We start from the raw sequence: 17,830 nt of genomic DNA on the forward strand, positions 1-17,830 counted from the left end.
AGGGAATCAGGCAGAGATGGATGTCTGCACATGCAGTGGGTTGTGTGACAGGAAAGGAATACTGAGTTTGGGGGATTTGTTTTTTTTAGTAAATGAAAGCAAACCTCCTTGGGAAAGACATTACCCCAGCTCTGAAGATCCATCACCCCAAACAACCCTGAGAAATGACCTGAATAAAGAGCAATCAATACCTTGTGATTTTGGCATACCCAGGAAGAATTTGTAAGGACATTCAGGGCCATGGCAGAGTGTCCCTCCCAACAGTATTCTGGGTTCATGGGATGGTGGGGGGAGGATGGGTAAATTGACACAAGGCTTGAAGAAAGGCATCAAGGAGGTTTTTAAGATTTTACTTATTTGTTGGAGAGTGCAAGAGAGCTCAAGCAGGGGGAGGGGCAGGCAGAGGGAGAAGCAGGCTCCCCGCTGAGCAAGGAGCCCGATATGGGACTCAATTCCAGGACTCTGGGATCGTGACCTGAGCCAGAGGTAGACGCTTAACCGACTGAGTCACCGAGGCGTCCCAGGTGTGGAAATTTCATAAGGGGTTGGCATACTCAGAAGATTTACTAGGGTCTAATCATAGCTGGAGCTTCCAGGACCAGTTATGAGGGATGTGGAGGGAAGGAGAGCAGTGGTCAACTGTAACAGGGTTAGATAACGAACCATCTTGTTTACCACGGTAAAGAGTCTGAATGTCATCATGCAGGCAATGAGGGACCACTGAAGGAGGTCTTAAGCAGGAGAACGCTATGATTAATCTGGTGTATGTTTTAGAATGGTCACTCTAGATTACCAGGTAAAGATGGTGTCTTGAACATGGTCTTCTGCATTTGCTTCCTCATAGGACCCCCTGAAAACGATAGTAAAGGGATTTAAAAGTCTTAAACTCTCAAGAATAGAGGAAAAGATAACATTCTGGAGTCAAAAGCAAAGGGCTCCGCTGATTCAGAAAAGCTAAATTCTAGACCAGCAGGGAGCAAAGCCAATACACAGTCCAATTTACATCACAGAACGCTTTAAAAAACTGAGAAGTTGGCTTCTGGAAAGAGGAGTGACAAGGGTAACTAAAAGGATTGGAAGTCCATTTAGGAATGGTTACATCCTTATGCCACTACCCATCACCCCTGTAGCCTAATTCTTATGGCTGTTGTGTTCAGGAGAGAGTAAAACAATGCCTTTTTTTTTTCCTCTTAAAATGTTTTAAAAGATTTATTTGAGAGAGTGCATGAGCTGGAGGGGGAGAGAGAGAGGGAGAAAGAATCTCAAGCATAATCTCCCCTGAGCTTGGATGGAGCTCAATGGGGGCTCAATCTCACAACCCTGAGATCATGGCCTGAGCTGAAACCAGCAGTTGGACCTTAACCAACTGCACCACCCAGATGCCTCTTTTTTTGTTTTTTAATTTATTAAAAAAATTTAAAAATTGTATTTGAGAGAGCGAGAGTGTGCATGACCATTAGGGGAGAGACAGAGGAAGAAACAGACTCGCAGCTGAGCAGGGAGCCCTCAGGACCCTGGGATCATGACCTGAGCTGAAGGTAGACTCAACTGACTGAGCCATCCAGGTGTCCCTTCTTAACTTTTTTAAGTGGCTCCACCCAGCATGGAGCCCAGTGTGGGGCTTGAACTCATGACCCTGAGATTAAGTTGGACACTCAACCGACTGAGCCACCCAGGTGCCCCTAAAACAGTATCTTCATATTGGAGGATATTAGGCACCTGAAATAGAAATAAGTGACAAATTTTATACTCAATTCTGAGACACACCGCCCCAAACATACACCACAAGCCCTTTTCTCTCAACTTGATTTTCAACAAACTTGTCCCACAGACTCCGTTTCCAATCAAGTTTTAAATGTCCCACTTTTAAATATGTGCAGATAATCCATGACTACTAGACACCCCAGGCAGCCTCTAATATGAAAGATAGTGTCCAAAACCATAACAGAAGGAAAAAAGTAGATTGTATAAGGGGAAAAACAACTAAACTATTGTTAATATCCGAGTTGAAAGATAATATAATAAAACCAACATCACTCTAGCAGCAGTTTTAGAGTTGGAGCCAAGTGAGACTAGATAGGCTTTGGGGAAAAGCTGACCAAGGAGACCTGAACTAAGGTATCAATAGCAGAAATGAACATGAGAGCATTTTTAAAATGCAGATTGTAGGCCCCTCGGTAGAAAACTAATTCAGAACCTGTGGGGATGGAGGTCCAGGAATCTGGAATCTGTTTAACATCACCGCAGGTGATTCTGATGTAGTCAACTAGACTGAGATTGAGGAGTGGAGACAAAGGGTCTAATTGCATATAGGAGGGTAAAGAAAAAGGGGTGGTAACTAGGTTTCTTTGCTGGGTGAATTATGGTGTCATTCTCAAATACAGAAATGTTTGGGGACAATTGGAGCCCCAATTGTTTGAGTAGCCTGTGGTATATCCGGGTGAAGCTATCATGAGCAGATGGAGCTCTCTCTTGCTTGGATTACTGATAGTTTCTTGCCACTGACCCCTAAGGACTGGAGGATGTCCCATGACTTTTCATATATAGTTGTGAATGCTGGATGGTCTTCTCAGTCCTTCAGCAAAAATTATAAAAAAACCTGATCACTTCCTCTCTGCTATTGCAGAGTAGCTTTAAAATAACATTATTATTTCCCTTGACACCTGCAATAATTTACATGTCTCCAACTGTAATAACTTGGAAACCAATTATTATGCAGGCATATAGCTTAGGTAACTCTCCCCCCCCAGACCTATTTTATTTATTGCTCCTACTGAAGACTGAAAATTTCTTAGTCATCCTTTAAATCTGTCTCTTCCAATTAAAATGTCAGCCTAATTATGACAGGGACCTCCTTTGCAGGCTTCATCAGGGCAATCACAATCTTCCAAGCTCTACCGCAGATTCTCAGAAAATGTCAGATGGATTAAGTCCATTTACTATTACATTTCAGGGCTATTTCACTTTCCTTCACATCAAACCTCGACAATATCTTTCCCTTCACTTTGTAGACAAGGAGACAGCGGCTCCGAGTTAAAGAATCTCACCAGAGTTCCTTGAGTATGAAAGGGCACAACTCTAAGCTGGTTAGCTCCAAAGTCTTTGCAAACCGTGTCCAAAACCCTGCATGACCACAACAGGTGTCTGAGTTGACAGCAGTAGGCAAAAACACGGCCTGGTCGTCTCCCAGGTTGGCTCAACCCCGTCGGGTGGGGGCGGGGCAGTGAGCCACCCTCTGCCCCCGGTCGCTCGAGCTGACGTCAATGCAGCGACGCAGAAGATTACACGAGTGCCCGTGCCTCTCAGATCCCGGCGGTACGCTTTACGGCTTGCGGGTAACTGCTTTTTTCACGTGTGTGTGGGGAGATTCTGGGTTCGGGCTTTCGGAGGGTCGGGATGGGCTTAGGCGTCTGCCACAATCCCCAGGCCTTCTGAGTGAGTGTCACAGGAGGCAGCTTCCGGTAGGGGCTTGTGAGAGGCAAGTGAAGTAGGGTGAGGCCTCGGGGTGGTTGTGCAGATTCGTTCAGCCGCAGGGCCATCGCCTTGCCTGGGGTACGTGTCAGTGGCATCTGGCAGGTTGGTGTCGCGCAAAGACTAAACTGACCTGTGTGATCTCTCCAGAGTTACCCAGCCTCGGACCCTCTGCCCCTTCATTCTGAAGGAAATAAATCTGCCCCACCTATCTGCTAGAGTGGTTCAGAAGAGCAAATGAAAAAGTGTTTTGGGAGCTACAAAGTGCATTGTTATAAAATGTAGTTGCGTAATGTAAATTAAAAAGCCAATGGATACAGCAAAATAAAGTTTTTAGATTATTTAACTGTCTTTAAAATAACTGATAACCTAGGGAGAGAAACCCTTGGAGCACGAGAATTTGTTGACACTCTTAAGACCTTTGATAGCTTAATAAATAGCCTCTACTGTTGTAAATGAAGTAGCGAACATCTTAATGATTCCATTACATATAAAATCTGTTTACTAGATTTGCTTCCCCCCCCTTCATGAGGTCTCAGAAATGTTTGGGTGTCCAATAAGTATTTTTTTTAAGCATAGTATTTTTTTATTGGAGAGAGTGTATTTATGATTGTTGAAATAAAAACCTTACGCAATAGATCTTGCCTTAAATCTCTGTAGCAACCACTGGGAAACTGGCAGTTAAAAGTAGAAGAACATCTGAATTGTATAAATATGTGTGGTAAGTGTTGTAATTTGTCATAAAAATGGTATTTTTTAGTTTATAATCTTGCCCCTTTGATGTCCAGTATTTTGGAGTATAATAATCAGAGTGTCCTCATGTGGAAAATTAACTGCTGTAATTGTTTTTGCATTTAAAATGCATTTTGGGGGGATACATACAATATAACATTTTTGTGAAAATGCTTTATAATATAAACAATCTGTTACTCATATCAGGAGAGAGTAGCAGAAGATATCCTTCTGCACTGACTATACCTCCTGTGATAAACGCATTGGGCATAATGTGTGCTATGGACAGCCTTTATTTAATGATCATTTGTGTGTATGAGGAAAAGTTTAAAAATTTTATCTTGTACATTACAAAAGAAAATATTGAAATGCTTACTAAAAACTATAGTTACCTTATGTTTTTAAATTTTATATTTAGATTCAAACCTTATGGATCTCAATGGTTGTTGGCTCATTTTTCTCTCTTTAGGAATGTTTTGTTTTCTAATTCATATAAATTAAATGATATAGATGTAAGTTAATTTTATTTTGAATTAATGAAATCAGTTAAAAATGTATGAACAAGTAAAAAAAACTAAAATAGGCTACTTGGTAAATCTTACTTGCTTTTGAAATATAGAAAAGAATTCACAGAAGAGGAAAAAGAATCACCTTTATTCTCAAGGAAATATTAGAGTTATTTCTTCTAAATCGATGATCCCTAAAGTTTTTTTGATGAAATACTGTTTAAAATCTTTTTTATTGAGAAGTCCAGAGAATATTGTATTGATACAATGCTTTGAGTTGTAATACTATAGTTTAAATTTAAATGAACTTATTAGCAATTTAAAAATAGAGAATAAAGAGGTTATTCAACATTTATAAAAGTGACTTGATGTGACCTCTGAAGTATTATAATAATATAGTTTATATATAGTAGACTAAAATTGGGTGGATTTAGGTAGTTTTTCCTTTTTTCTATCAAAGGTTTATTTTGTTGTCGCCTGAGTTCAGTTCCTAAAAGCACAGTTTATTCGCATTAGTCTTTTCAAAGACATTATGCAGGATTTTAACCCCTTTATCTTAATCTGGGATGATAACCAAAGAAAAATGAAAAAATTAAGCGTGTAGTGCTTTAAATTGAGTTTTATTGGTTTATTTTTTGTTTTTTTCCCATTGTGGGCAGTCGAGAGAGACTACATTTTTACCTGTTTGCTTCTCCTCTGTGTATACCGCTCCTCTCCCCAATTTTCTTGCAGTACTGACCCAGTGTTAGGTCGATGGTATCAGATTAATTTTCAACCTCCTTGTTCTCACGACAGACCATTCCTGGGTCCTGTGATTAATTATTTTTGATATATTTATTTTTGTGAGGAATGATTTATATAGAAGTTTATCTCTCCCTTTCTCATCCTACCAGTTTCCCTAAAACTCCCTGTCCCCATAATATTTCTGTGTATAGGTAGAGTTCTCTGCTACCAATGATGTTTATAGAAACTTCAGTGAAATGACTCTTCAAGAATTGGTGCATCAGGCTGCCTCCATTTATTCAGATAAAATAGCTGTATGTTTTGATGAGTGTAACAACCAGCCTCCAGTTTATTACACCTATAAGACTGTGGTTAATGCTGCTTCAGAATTATCAAATTTCCTGCAATTACACTGTGACTTTCAAGGAATTCGAGAAGTTGGTCTGTACTGCCATCCTGGGATCAACTTACCCTCTTGGATTCTAGGGTAATTGTTTTAATATTAAATTTTTAGATTTTTAACCTAATTTATAATTCTTTAACACATAGAATATGTTGTAACTTACTGTTCTGTTTATTTTTATGTATTGCTTGTTTGATTTTAGGCTAAAAGGATTCATATATACCCCAAGATTATTTTTAATCATTTAAGTTAATTTGAGCTTATGTAGGAGAGACCAGAAGTTTTTTCCAATAGAATACTTAAATATCTGCAAAATATAAGGGCTTCATTTGTCTGCCAAAAGAAAACAGTCATAAATTCTGATGTTATGGTATTTCTGAAATACTTGTTTTCTTTGATTATAACTGTTTGTTTTTTTTTCCCGAGACTGAAGTTTTAGGTACTCAAGTAGTCAGTAAGTGAATGAATGAATGAGAGTTTTGGATGATGGTTCATAAAAATTGAGCTATGAACTGAGGAAGACACTAAATCATTTGCAAAACGTTCATCATTATTGTTCTAGAATATTATCCTTATATAGTGATTTCTGTGTTAGGGTTCTGCATAAATAAGAGCTGCTAAAGAATTAGAAAAGTTGATATTCATCTCATGGGATGTGTTAGATTAATTGTATAAATGCAAAGCAAAAAAGTTAAAATTTTACTTTCATCCAATCATTGACAAAATTTTATTAAGAATTTCCTACAAAAATCTATCCCCAAAGTATACCTCAAAGTACTTTTTAAAAATTTTATTTTGAAGTAATCTCTACATCCAAAGTGGGGCTCAAACCCACAACCCCAAGATCAAGTCATATGCTCTACTGACTGAGCCAGCCAGGTCCCCCTACCTCAAAGTACTTTTAGTTAAAACAACTGATTTTGGATCTTATTGTCACTTATTCAGTTTTAAAGTTCATTTTCCTCCCCCTTAAGGTATCCTGGTTTTGGTGAAATGTCATTTTTAGTATAGATTGTATTAATCTGCATACTAGTAAGTTACATGTGACTATTGAGCATATGTTAGATGAAGAAACAAGACACTGATACCTGTTTGGTATTCTAGAAGTAGTGTTTACCATGTATATTACACTGTAGTACATTAGCTTTAAAAAATCTTGGATTTCTGTTTATGAAGTGATAAAAATTTAATAATGGATATTCTGTCTTAAAGACAAAATAAAAATAACTATAACCAAAGATGTGTCAACAAAAACTTTGGGCATTTCTGATATAGTCCATAGTAAAGTATGTAGAGAAATAGAACTATTTAAAGATGATTTTCAACAGGTCTATGCTGACTCTGTACTGTTTCTTTAGAATTCTCCAAGTCCCTGCTGCTTATGCTCCTATTGATCCAGATTCACCACCAGCATTATCAACTCATTTTATGAAAAAATGTAATCTAAGTTATATTCTTGTTGAAAAACAGCAAATTAATGTAAGTGTGTGTATTTAAATTGGTTTTTTTTATGTATTATCTTTCAGTTGAAGAATGTGTGTGTCTCCTTCCGTCCGTCTGTCCGTGTCCACCTTTTCTAACTCTGCAGTTTCTCAGTCTCAGCACTGTTGATATTTTGGGTTGGGTAATTGTTGTGAGGAGTGTCCTGTATATTATAGGTTGTTTTAGCAACATCCCTGGTTTCCACCCCCTGGATGCCAGTAGCACCCCCTGTTCCCCCACCGAGTTGTGACAACCAAAATTGTCTCCAGAAATTGCCAAATGTCTCCTGGAGACACCCTTTACCCCCTACATTCTGTTGAGAAACACTGCTCTATAGCATGAATGGGTGTTCTAGATGTAAAATAAGGTACTGCATTGTTTTGAATTTCTTTTCTCTTTCTGAAGTTGTTTCTATACTAGGAAAATTTTATAATACTTGCCACAAATATAAGAGATGAGTCAATTCACAGTGGTCAACAACATTAAAGAATTATAACCAGGCTTCAATTTTGAAAAAGAGATTAGCACTTACACCAGACCTCTCTGGAAAACTTAATTTATTTTTTAATTTTTTAAATGACTACCAACCAAATATCTAGCCAAGGAACACTGCTTTATGGGTAATATTTGGTGTTAGGTGTTCAGTAAGATGCGTCCCGTGTTTCATTATTTCTTTATTCGTAAAATAGTCTTTTAAAATTGAATTTAGTATCTTTTTAGCCAAATTAAGTAAATCTGTATTAATCTGTCTCCTACCAAATACCTGAGCCAGAAACTCTGCAATCTTTGTAGGCTCACTCTGTATTCAGAAAGTTACGCAACTATTGGCTCTTGCTCATAGGCTTTGTGTGTCTACTCTTGTTGCAACAGACTAGGTCAGGCCTATAGAGCATATCTCAATTGTTGCAAAAGGTTCATTGGAAGACCCTCACTTATCAAAAGTCTTATCAATCTATCCTTGATGGAGTAAAGTCTAGCCTGTGCTGTTGTTCAGTTGGACCTCATTGCTTATAGGTTAAGGTGTAAACCGGTTAGTATTGAGTATATAAAGTTATTAAGGATAGCATCACCTCTCCTACTTACCTTCTTCCTCTCCCCCAATTCTTCAACTTTGGAATGCTTAACGTTCTCCACAACATTAACTTTCTTAGATCATATACTTTGCATTAGCTATTTGCCTAATAAAGTACCCCTCTTTATTTGGACAAAAGCTACATATAACCCAAATATTAACATATGATGTAGCAATCTCACACCTTCCAGACAGTTAAATTCAGTTTCCTGTATCCTCATTAACATTTCGAGCATATGCATTGTCACAGTTGCCCTACAGTTGTATGTTTTTATGCCTTTTTATTTTGAAGGTGACCTTGAAAGTAAGGACAACACTTTATCCTTGCAGGTTTCTAATTTATTTTTTTAATCCCTAGTTATATAGAATTACACAAAGCCATGTTGAAGGAGTAAATGAATACTTTGTTTTACTTCTATGTAAAAAAGAATGTCTCTTAACATATTAATATTGTGAACTTTTTCCCCATGTAACAGAAATTCAAATCTTCCTATGAAATATTCTTGAATTATGATACACTTAAAGAACATAGTGACCTAGTACTCTTCAGACTTCACTGGAAAAATGTTGAAGGGAGCTTGATGCTAAATAACAGAAAACAGAAATATGAAAAAGAAGAAATGACAAACAGCACAAATTCTGGGAACAGCAATGAAGAAAAGTCAGAAGAGCACATGGATGTGAGGGGAAAGCATTGCTTGGCCTATGTTCTCCATACGTCAGGCACTACAGGGATACCTAAGATTGTCAGAGTCCCTCATGCATGTATAGTCCCAAACATCCAACATTTTCGGTGAGTTCTGTCCTTCAAATCCTTCTTCAAAACTTCTACTTTAAAGGGGAAAAATATTTTTTTAAAGATTTTTGTGTATTTATTTGACAGAAGGGGAGAGTGCAACCAGGGGGAGTAGGAGAGGGAGAAGCAGGCTCCCCACTGAGCAGAGAGCCTAATGCAGGGCTCGATCCCAGGACTGTGGGATCATGATGTGAGCCAAAGGCAGACACTTAACCAACTGAGCCACCCAGACACCCCAAAAACATTTAAGTAAACTCTACCCCCAACGTGGGGCTTGAACTCATCATCACCCCAAGATCAAGAGTTTCATGTTCTACCAACTGAGCCAGCCAGGCACCCCAAGGAAAAATTTAATTTTTATTTATTTTTAAAGAATTTATTTGAGAGAGTGAAAGAGAACACAAGCAGGGGGAGCAGAGGGAGAGGGAGAAGCAGACTCCCTGCTGAGCAGGGGGCCCGATACAGACACCGGGCTGGATCCCAGGACTCTGGGTTCATGACCTGAGCTGAAGGCAGGCACTTAACCAACTGAGCCACCCAGGTACCCCTCAAGGGAAAAATCTTAATCTCTGTTCTTTATAACTTTTTTTTAAAGATTAATTTATTTGAAAGAGCACGCACATGAGTGGGGGGGGGAGCAGAGGGAGAGGGAAAGAGAATCTCAAGTAAACTCCCCGCTGAGTGCTGCAGAGCCCGAGTTGGGGCTCAGTCTCAGGACCCTGAGATCATGACCTGAGCCAAAATCAAGAGTCAGATGCTTTAACTGACTGAGCCACCCAGATGCCCCTGTTTTTTAGAACTCTTATTCCTAAACTGATAGTCATAAGTAGTTGGGTCTCTGTTTTGACTATATCTGAACTTTAGTTCTTTGAAGGCTAGGACTTCACCTCTCTGATCCAGACCTGGAGCCAAACAGGGAGCAAACAAATGATGGTTGAAGCTTTGCTTCTTAATTATTGAGAAAGAAGTGTATTCCTGGCAGAGGTGCGGCAAAGGTACAGAAGAAAGGAGTTTGGCTTGCTAGAGTGTATCAGGGCAGGGCTGGGGAAGGAGTTGGGAGGGCAGGAGCCATGGGACCTGAGGGGGCAGGAGCCTCGTATGCCTTGTTGAAGAATTTTGCATTTAAACCCAGTAGATGTAAAAAGATCTGCATTTCATTAAGCTCATTCCTATAGCATTACAGAATTCAGTTTGCTCATCAGGAGATGAGAAATCTCTATGAAGTCGATTCTCAGTTTGAGAAGAAAGAAGGAAGTAGAAGAGGAAGGGAATCAAAGGAGAGTAGTCTTAGGAAGTCAAAGGAGGAAACAAATACAGATATAGAAACTTTGTGAGACAGAGGCACCTGGGTGGTGCAGTCCTTAAGCGTCTGCCTTCAGCTCAGGGCGTGATCCCAGCGTTCTGGGATCGAGCCCCACATTGGGCTCCTCCGCTGGGAGGCTGCTTCTTCCTCTCCCACTCCCCCTGCTTGTGTTCCCTCTCTCGCTGGCTGTCTCTCTATGTCAAATTAATAAATAAAAAAAATCTTAAAAAAAAAAAAAACTTTGTGAGACAAATGTGTATTTTTATGTCATTTTAAGTTTTATGTAATTAAAAACTTTCTAACAATCACATTTTAAAAATACAAAGAAGTAAGAGGGGTGCCCGGGTGGCTCAGTCAGTTAAGCATCCGACCTTGATTTCGGCTCAGGTCATGATCTTAGGGTCGTGAGATTGAGCCCCATGACAGGCTTTGTGCTGGGCGTGGAGCCTGCTTAAGATTCTCTCTCCCTCTCTGCCTCTCTCTCCCTCTCTCCCTCCCTTTCCCCCCTCACCCCACAAAAAAGGTAGAAAGAAAGAAGAAAATTTAACAATATCTTATTTAATTCAGTGTATCTAAAATAGCAGTATGTAATCAATATGAAAATCAGGTATTTTACACTTTTATGCTCATCTTAAATCTAGCATGTATTTTACACTTACACATCTCAATATGGATTAGCCACATTTTTAGTGCTCATTAGGCACATGTTTCTAGTGCCTACCATATTGGACAGTGCGGGTCTAGAAGAAGGGAATGGTGAAATGAGGCAGAGGAGTCTTGTAATTGATAATCTGGTCTTCAGTGACTTTATTTCTGAGTGTCCAAGACTGAGAACAGACTACATTAGGCTAGGGATAAGGGAATGAGAAATAAGGAAATGGAGATAAGACAGTGTCCATTTCTAGGAGCTAGTTCTAATGGGAAAGAAAGAATTCTGGGAGGGTATAGGTTTATCTTTAAGATGGGAGACTGGGGCACCTGGGTGGCTCAGTCAGCTAAGTGTCCCACTTTGATTTCCCCTCAGGTTGTGATCTGAGGGTCTTGAGATCGAGCCCCATATTGGGCTCCGCACTCAGTATGAAGTCTGCTTGAGATTCCTTTTCCCTCTGTCCCTTCCCTCACACATGTGTGCACACGCATGTGCGCTCTCTCTCTCTCTCAAATAAATAAAACCTTAAAAGAGGGGTGCCTGGGTGGCTCAGTCGGTTAAGCGGCTGTCTTCAGCTTAGGTCCTGATCCCAGGGTCCTGGGATCGAGCCCCGCAGTGGGCTCCCTGCTCAGTGGGGAGCCTTCTGCTCTGCCTACTTGTGAGTGCGCTCTTTCTCTGTCAAATAAATAAATAAAATCTTAAAAAAAAAAAAAAAAGATGGGAAACATTAATAGGCTGATGGTAGAGAATTGGTAGGGAGAACTGTTTTTTGTTTTTTGTTTTTTTTTTTAAGATTTTATTTATTTGACAGAGAGGCAGCGAGAGAGGGAACACAAGCAGGGGGAGCGATAGCAGGAGGCTTCCCGCTGAGCAGGGAGCCCGATGCAGGTCAGATCATGACCTGAGCCGAGGGCAGACACTTAACGCTTAACGACTGAGCCACCCAGGTGCCCCGGGAGAATTGGTTTGAAAAATCAAGAAATAGTGTTGTAAAGGAGTAAGATACTTTGAGATGGAAGGGTAAGGAATGTTAGAGGAAGCTGATGGATTGTAACTTCCTACGCAATAGAAGGCAAAGTCATGTGTTAAGAGTATGAGAGGTGAGGTGGGATGGAGATGCAGGAAACTTGAAGAGAGTAGAGCAAATTTGGAATCTAGTGGGGGTGGGAGAGGCACTGGGCCAGCAGAGGCAGGAATTATGTGTAAAGTGGGAGCAAGTGTGTGCCCAGTGAGGGATAAGGGGCTGATTTATTAAAGTATAGGAAATTCTTGATTGCTTGAATTTAATGAAATCTATTTACCTGTTAAAAATCCCTTTTTGGTTTATTTTGAGGGCCATAAAAGTCACGTGCAGAGGGGTTTTATAGTAGGTTCACTCTTGGTTTCCTTCCTGGGAGTAAAAGCCACTCTGAAGAAGGAATTTATGGCAACTTCATTTCCCAGAAGTTGTTACAATAATCATATAAGGGAAGCTCTAAGCAGGCTTCTTTCCATATCTGTTAAATCCCAAATATCCTCAGCTTAAAGTAATCTTCATATCAGCTCTGGGGTTCTGAGTGGGTCCCCACAATACGATACTTGAAGATGTTTTGAAGTTAAGGCAATCGCTGGTTTTTAGATAGAGTGGTTTTGTGTGTTCAAAATGAAGCAATGCCACAGGCTTGCCAGTGACTGTCTAATACTCTGTAATATCCTAACGACATACATTCTGCTCTTTGTTCAGCTGCTGAGAGAAAAGGCCAAAGAGTGCGAAAAGGGATTTAGAGGTCTCTATTAAGCATCATTAAATAAGTCGGATAGAATAAGTCTCTACCAGAAAAGCAGAACCAGGAGGATTTATCAGGGACTTACTATAAGAAATTGGCTTACGTTTGTGGGGGCTAAGCAAGACTGGTCTGTAGTATAAATAGAAAGGGATGATAATGAACAGGCTGGAACCCCATAGGCATGAGCTTGTTCACAGATAAGTCAGGAAAGATCTAGGGGGGAGGGAGAGTAATTGTAAACCCAGATGCTGTGTCTCTTTTTCAGAGAAAGCCTAACACTCTTTAAAAGGCCTTCCGGTTGAGTAAATTGAGTTAACCCAGGATAATCTCCCTTTAGATTAATGTCAGCTGAGTAGGGACTTTGTCTACAAAATCCCTTCACTGCTGCACCTAGGTTAGCGTTTGATGGAATAACAGAGAGGTGTGTGTTCTACCAAATGGCAGCCACCTCCCTTCTCTTCCGTTCTTGAGAGAGAAGATCCCTGTTTTTTACCCTAATGGAAAACATACTAGAAAGGAAATTCTGGGGACTGTGGTTCAATCCAGCCACATTTACACATCAGAAAGCCATCACAGATGATAAAATATGTCATGGTAGGAGGTGGATATTGCTTTAAATGGCTTTTAATCCTTATGTTCATAAAGAAGAGTTATAGAATTAATAGCACATTTTGGTTAATCTACGAGAAAAAGAGTAAAAATCTGGCCAACATCCAGAAAATTAATGGTCATAATTTTTTAGGTTATGTGATTACCAAATGTTAGACATTTCTTAGAACTGCATTCTGTTTTGCCTTAGGGTACTTTTCAAGATCACACAGGAAGATGTTTTGTTTCTGGCTTCACCTCTGACCTTTGATCCTTCCGTTGTGGAACTATTTGTTGCTCTATCAAGTGGTGCCTGTCTGCTTATTGTACCAACTTCTGTCAAAGCGCTTCCATCAAAGTTAGCTGCTGTTCTCTTTTCCCATCACAGAGTTACTATTTTGCAGGTACATTTTGGGGGCAAATGAAATGCTTTGTCTTTTATTTAACATTTTTAAAGTTTTAGAGAATATTTTGTATTCCTGTAGCTTTTTTATAGTAGGTTAGTGATAATCGAGTTAGATTATTAAGGGTTGTCTCCTGATGATATCACTTAATTTGCTTGAGAATGAAAAATCAGTTAATTCTATTTAGAAAATTATTTCACTGTCCATTTGGTACAATAATAACTAGAAGAAGTTGACCTTCTTTCACATCTGTTGGGATACCCTGCCTCTCCTATCTTAAACTTTAGCTTCTGGTGGAAAACACAGAGTTAAAGTAAGTTAAATTATAATTAGTTAGGAATTTAGATTTTGACTTTTTATATCAGTATATTTTATGTTAACTTATGGAAACAAATACTTAAGAGATTTTAAAAAATATTATCTGAAAGTATGTGACTGGTATATAAGCCTTAAGATTATTACATTGCAAGTGGTTAAAGATACTAAAGAGAATTAACAAAATTATATGCAAATCATGATAAACTAAAAATAGCAGATTTATATCTAGTGTAAGAGACTTGAGGATGTTAAATTTCTACCCTAAAGGCAAAATTTGATATTGACTTTGTTTTTAGGCAGTTTTTTATCCTTTAAAAAAATATAATTTTGTATATATTATAGATATATTATTTATATATATTATTTATATATATAATTTTGTAGATATATATATATAATATATATAAAATGAATATAGTAATGTGGCTTGCTGGGTATATCAATGCATATAAATTCTCATCTATGGTGATCATTCTATCAGTCTGGACAAGACTTGAATTTTGTAGGAAAACAAATTATATTAAAGGAGTATAGTTTTCAGGAAACATTTGCAAAATACCTAAGTAAACTTGAAAGTTACTAAAGGAAAGGAGACTTTCCTTCTATGTCAAGTCAATGAGTTCTATCTCTTTAAATCTGATCCCCTTGCTTAGTTTTTTTTTTTTTTTTAAGATTTTATTTATTTATTCGACAGAGAGAGAGACAGCCAGCGAGAGAGGGAACACAAGCAGGGGGAGTGGGAAGGAAGAAGCAGGCTCATAGAGGAAGAGCCTGACGTGGGGCTCGATCCCAGAACTCCAGGATCACGCCCTGAGCCGAAGGCAGACGCTTAACCGCTGTGCCACCCAGGCGCCCCCCCTTGCTTAATGTTTTAGCACATTTTCAGAAAAATTTACTTTAGCATTGGGTTTTAACCTTTTTGGGGGCCTTAATCTTTGAGAAACATATATACATTTACTAACTCTGATCCCAGAACACAGCAAGTTGTGCATATAGCTTCATGATGATTTTATTTAATTCACAGTACTTAATTTGGAGTATTACCAGCAGGTCAAATTTGAGTTATTTTTGTTTTTAAAGATTTATTTATTTGAGAGAGAGAGAGAGAGAGCACGAGCAGGAGGGACAGAGGGAGAAGGAGAGAATCTCAAGCAGACTCCCCGCTGAGTGCGGAACCCAACCTGGGGCTCCAACTCATGACTGTGAGATCACAACCTAAGCCAAAACTGACTCAGATACTTAACTGACTGTGCCACCCAGGCGCCCCCAGATCTTGAGTTTGAGGAAGGAAGAGAAGTACACAAGCTGACAGGCTATCCTTTCCTCTGTATAAGGCATGTCCTGACTTGTTAGAAGGTTGGGGAGGAAGAACTGTAAAGTATCCTCCAAACTTTTTTTGAGTTGGAAAAAACGAAGCAGGCAGCTCCATACAGTTTCCATAGTTTTATGCGTGGTAACATACTGATCGGGAGGACCAGGTGGGTGATGACGCGGAGGGGTGCAGCTATTCTCTGCAAAGACCAGACCTTAGTCTACAGATCTAGACCAAAGGGACGTGTAGGGGAAGGCACTGTAGTAAGATCAAAGGGTCTCATGTACCTGACAGCTAATCTTTCTTTAGATGTCATGGCACCATCTGTACTTCAGAAAGGGGAGAAAATGCGTTATCTTGAACAAATTTGTGGAGGGCCAAAGCAAGCCTCCCCCTCCTCCTAGCCTGGCGGCAGTGGGCATTGCTAAGCTATGTATATTAATCTCCAAAGGGCCTGTAACACCTAGCCACCAATGTGAACAAGATCTTGTTAAACCGCCCACATGAACAAGATGGAGTGCTAAGGATGGATTCGGTATTGTCAGGTCTCTTTATGTCTCATAGTGAGACATTTGTTGTTAGGGTTCATCTTTTCCTTCCAAAGTCAAATTTCTTATCAAATGATATATAAATCACCAAGGATTTTTGTTTTTTTGCCTATATAATATATATTCTATACTTAAAATCTATACAGGAAGCTTTTTTTTTTTTTTTTTATTTACAACTAATGACCTTACCTGAAAACCTACTTGGGTATATTTTAAGATTGTGTTTGAGAGAGTGCACGTGGTCACGAGCTGGGTAAGGGACAGAGGGAGAAGCGGACTCCCCACTGAGCAGGGAGCCCGATGGAGGGCTCAATCCCGGGACTCAAGGATCTTGACCTGAGCCCAAGGCAGGCGCTTAACCAACTGAGCCACCCACGCACCCCACTAATTGGATATTAAGCAAGGATCTTTTTTTTTTTTTTTTTTTTTAAAGATTTTGTTTATTTATTTATGTGACAGACAGCCAGCGAGAGAGGGAACATAGGCAGGGGGAGTGGGAGAGGAAGAAGCAGTCTCCCAGCAGAGGAGCCTGATGTGGGGCTCGATCCCAGGACTCCGGGATCATGCCCTGAGCCGAAGGCAGACGCTTAACAACGGAGCCACCCAGGCGCCCCTAAGCAAGGATCTTAAAAGCTTAAAAGAGAGTACATGCTTTGTTAAGGTTTTAAAAATTAAAAAAGAACATCTTGATTTACTGTGGGGGAGAAAGGCCCCAAAGTGAAATGGACTAAGCCTTTGAGGAAATTAAAGATTGACTTTGTTTCAGGAATAAGGAATAAGGACCTTTTGGAAAGAAGGGTCTACTTTTTGGTTTTTTACAAACCTAAAATACATTTGAGCTTTTTGCTTTTTTTTTTTTTTTTTTTTTTTAATATACTCTGGGTAGCAGAGTTATATTAAACGTGATGCCCTTTAAAAGTGAAATCATTTAATTAGAGCAAAATCTTGGGTTGCTAGCTACCAAAATGTCAGCATAATAGTGTTTTTCATTTTTATGTGAATTTTTCCTTAGAAAATTTGGAAGGAACTGTAACATTCCCTGTTTTATCTGTTATTTACGAAGTCCTATTTTTCTGTGCCTAGGAGGATTTGGTAACACAGTATATTGACTAGTATTCTGCCACTAAATTTTATCATTTCAGTTTATGAGTATCTGGAAAGTGTTACTATTATGCTTTATCTTGCTGAGTATTCGTAGCTGTGCATTTATTTGTAGAGTTCAAAGTTGAAATTATCTTTAGCACCAGAAATTAGGCCAGAACATTTCTTCTTTTCTTTCTTTCTTTCTTTTCTTTTCTTTTCTTTTTTTTTTAAGATTTTTTTATGAGAGAACGAGCAATCATGTGCATGTAGGGGGAGGAGCAGAGGGAGAGAGACAAGCGGACTCTGCTGAGCACCAAGCTCAACGCAGAATTCTGTCTCAAGGACCCTGAGATCATCACCTAAGCTAAAATCAAGAATCAGATGCCCAACCAACTGAGCCACCCAGGCATGCCCAGAACATTTCATTTTGATAAGAGATTTTCCTTATGACAAAACTTGGTGGAACAGTTTACTTGATTTAGGGTGCCTTATAAGTAGGGTGGCCATTATAATTTATTACTAAAAACCCAGAATCTTGAGAGTGAATGGAGTTGGTAAATTCCTAGACAGGGATCTGGAACAGTAAGCTTGTCCTGGGATGTTGGGTCATCCTATTACTTAAATATTTTGACAAACCAAGACTTTAAATCATCTTTTTGAATTAAAATTCAAGT

At 39.2% G+C, this 17,830-nt stretch overlaps 1 protein-coding gene across 7 annotated transcripts in view; it reads left to right on the forward strand.

The window, feature by feature from the left end:
- Positions 1 to 3,186: 3,186 nt before the first annotated feature.
- AASDH (aminoadipate-semialdehyde dehydrogenase) overlaps positions 3,187 to 17,830 on the forward strand; it is a 39,274-nt gene continuing 24,630 nt past the window's right edge. For 2 of the 7 annotated variants that reach the window (XM_087864125.1, XM_045816082.2), the window contains exons 1-5: positions 3,252 to 3,335; positions 5,645 to 5,919; positions 7,194 to 7,314; positions 8,866 to 9,182; positions 13,703 to 13,895. In XM_087864125.1, coding sequence (XP_087720251.1) covers positions 3,264 to 3,335; positions 5,645 to 5,919; positions 7,194 to 7,314; positions 8,866 to 9,182; positions 13,703 to 13,895 — 978 coding nt within the window. In that variant the 5' untranslated portion in view covers positions 3,252 to 3,263. The other 5 variants (XM_045816083.2, XM_045816085.2, XM_045816084.2 and 2 more) reach the window with 5 other exon arrangements.

Source organism: Ursus americanus, chromosome 8 (genome assembly GCF_024610735.1).
Source record: "Ursus americanus isolate L20-20 chromosome 8, mUrsAme1.1.p, whole genome shotgun sequence".
In the NCBI taxonomy this organism is placed as follows: domain Eukaryota; kingdom Metazoa; phylum Chordata; class Mammalia; order Carnivora; family Ursidae; genus Ursus; species Ursus americanus.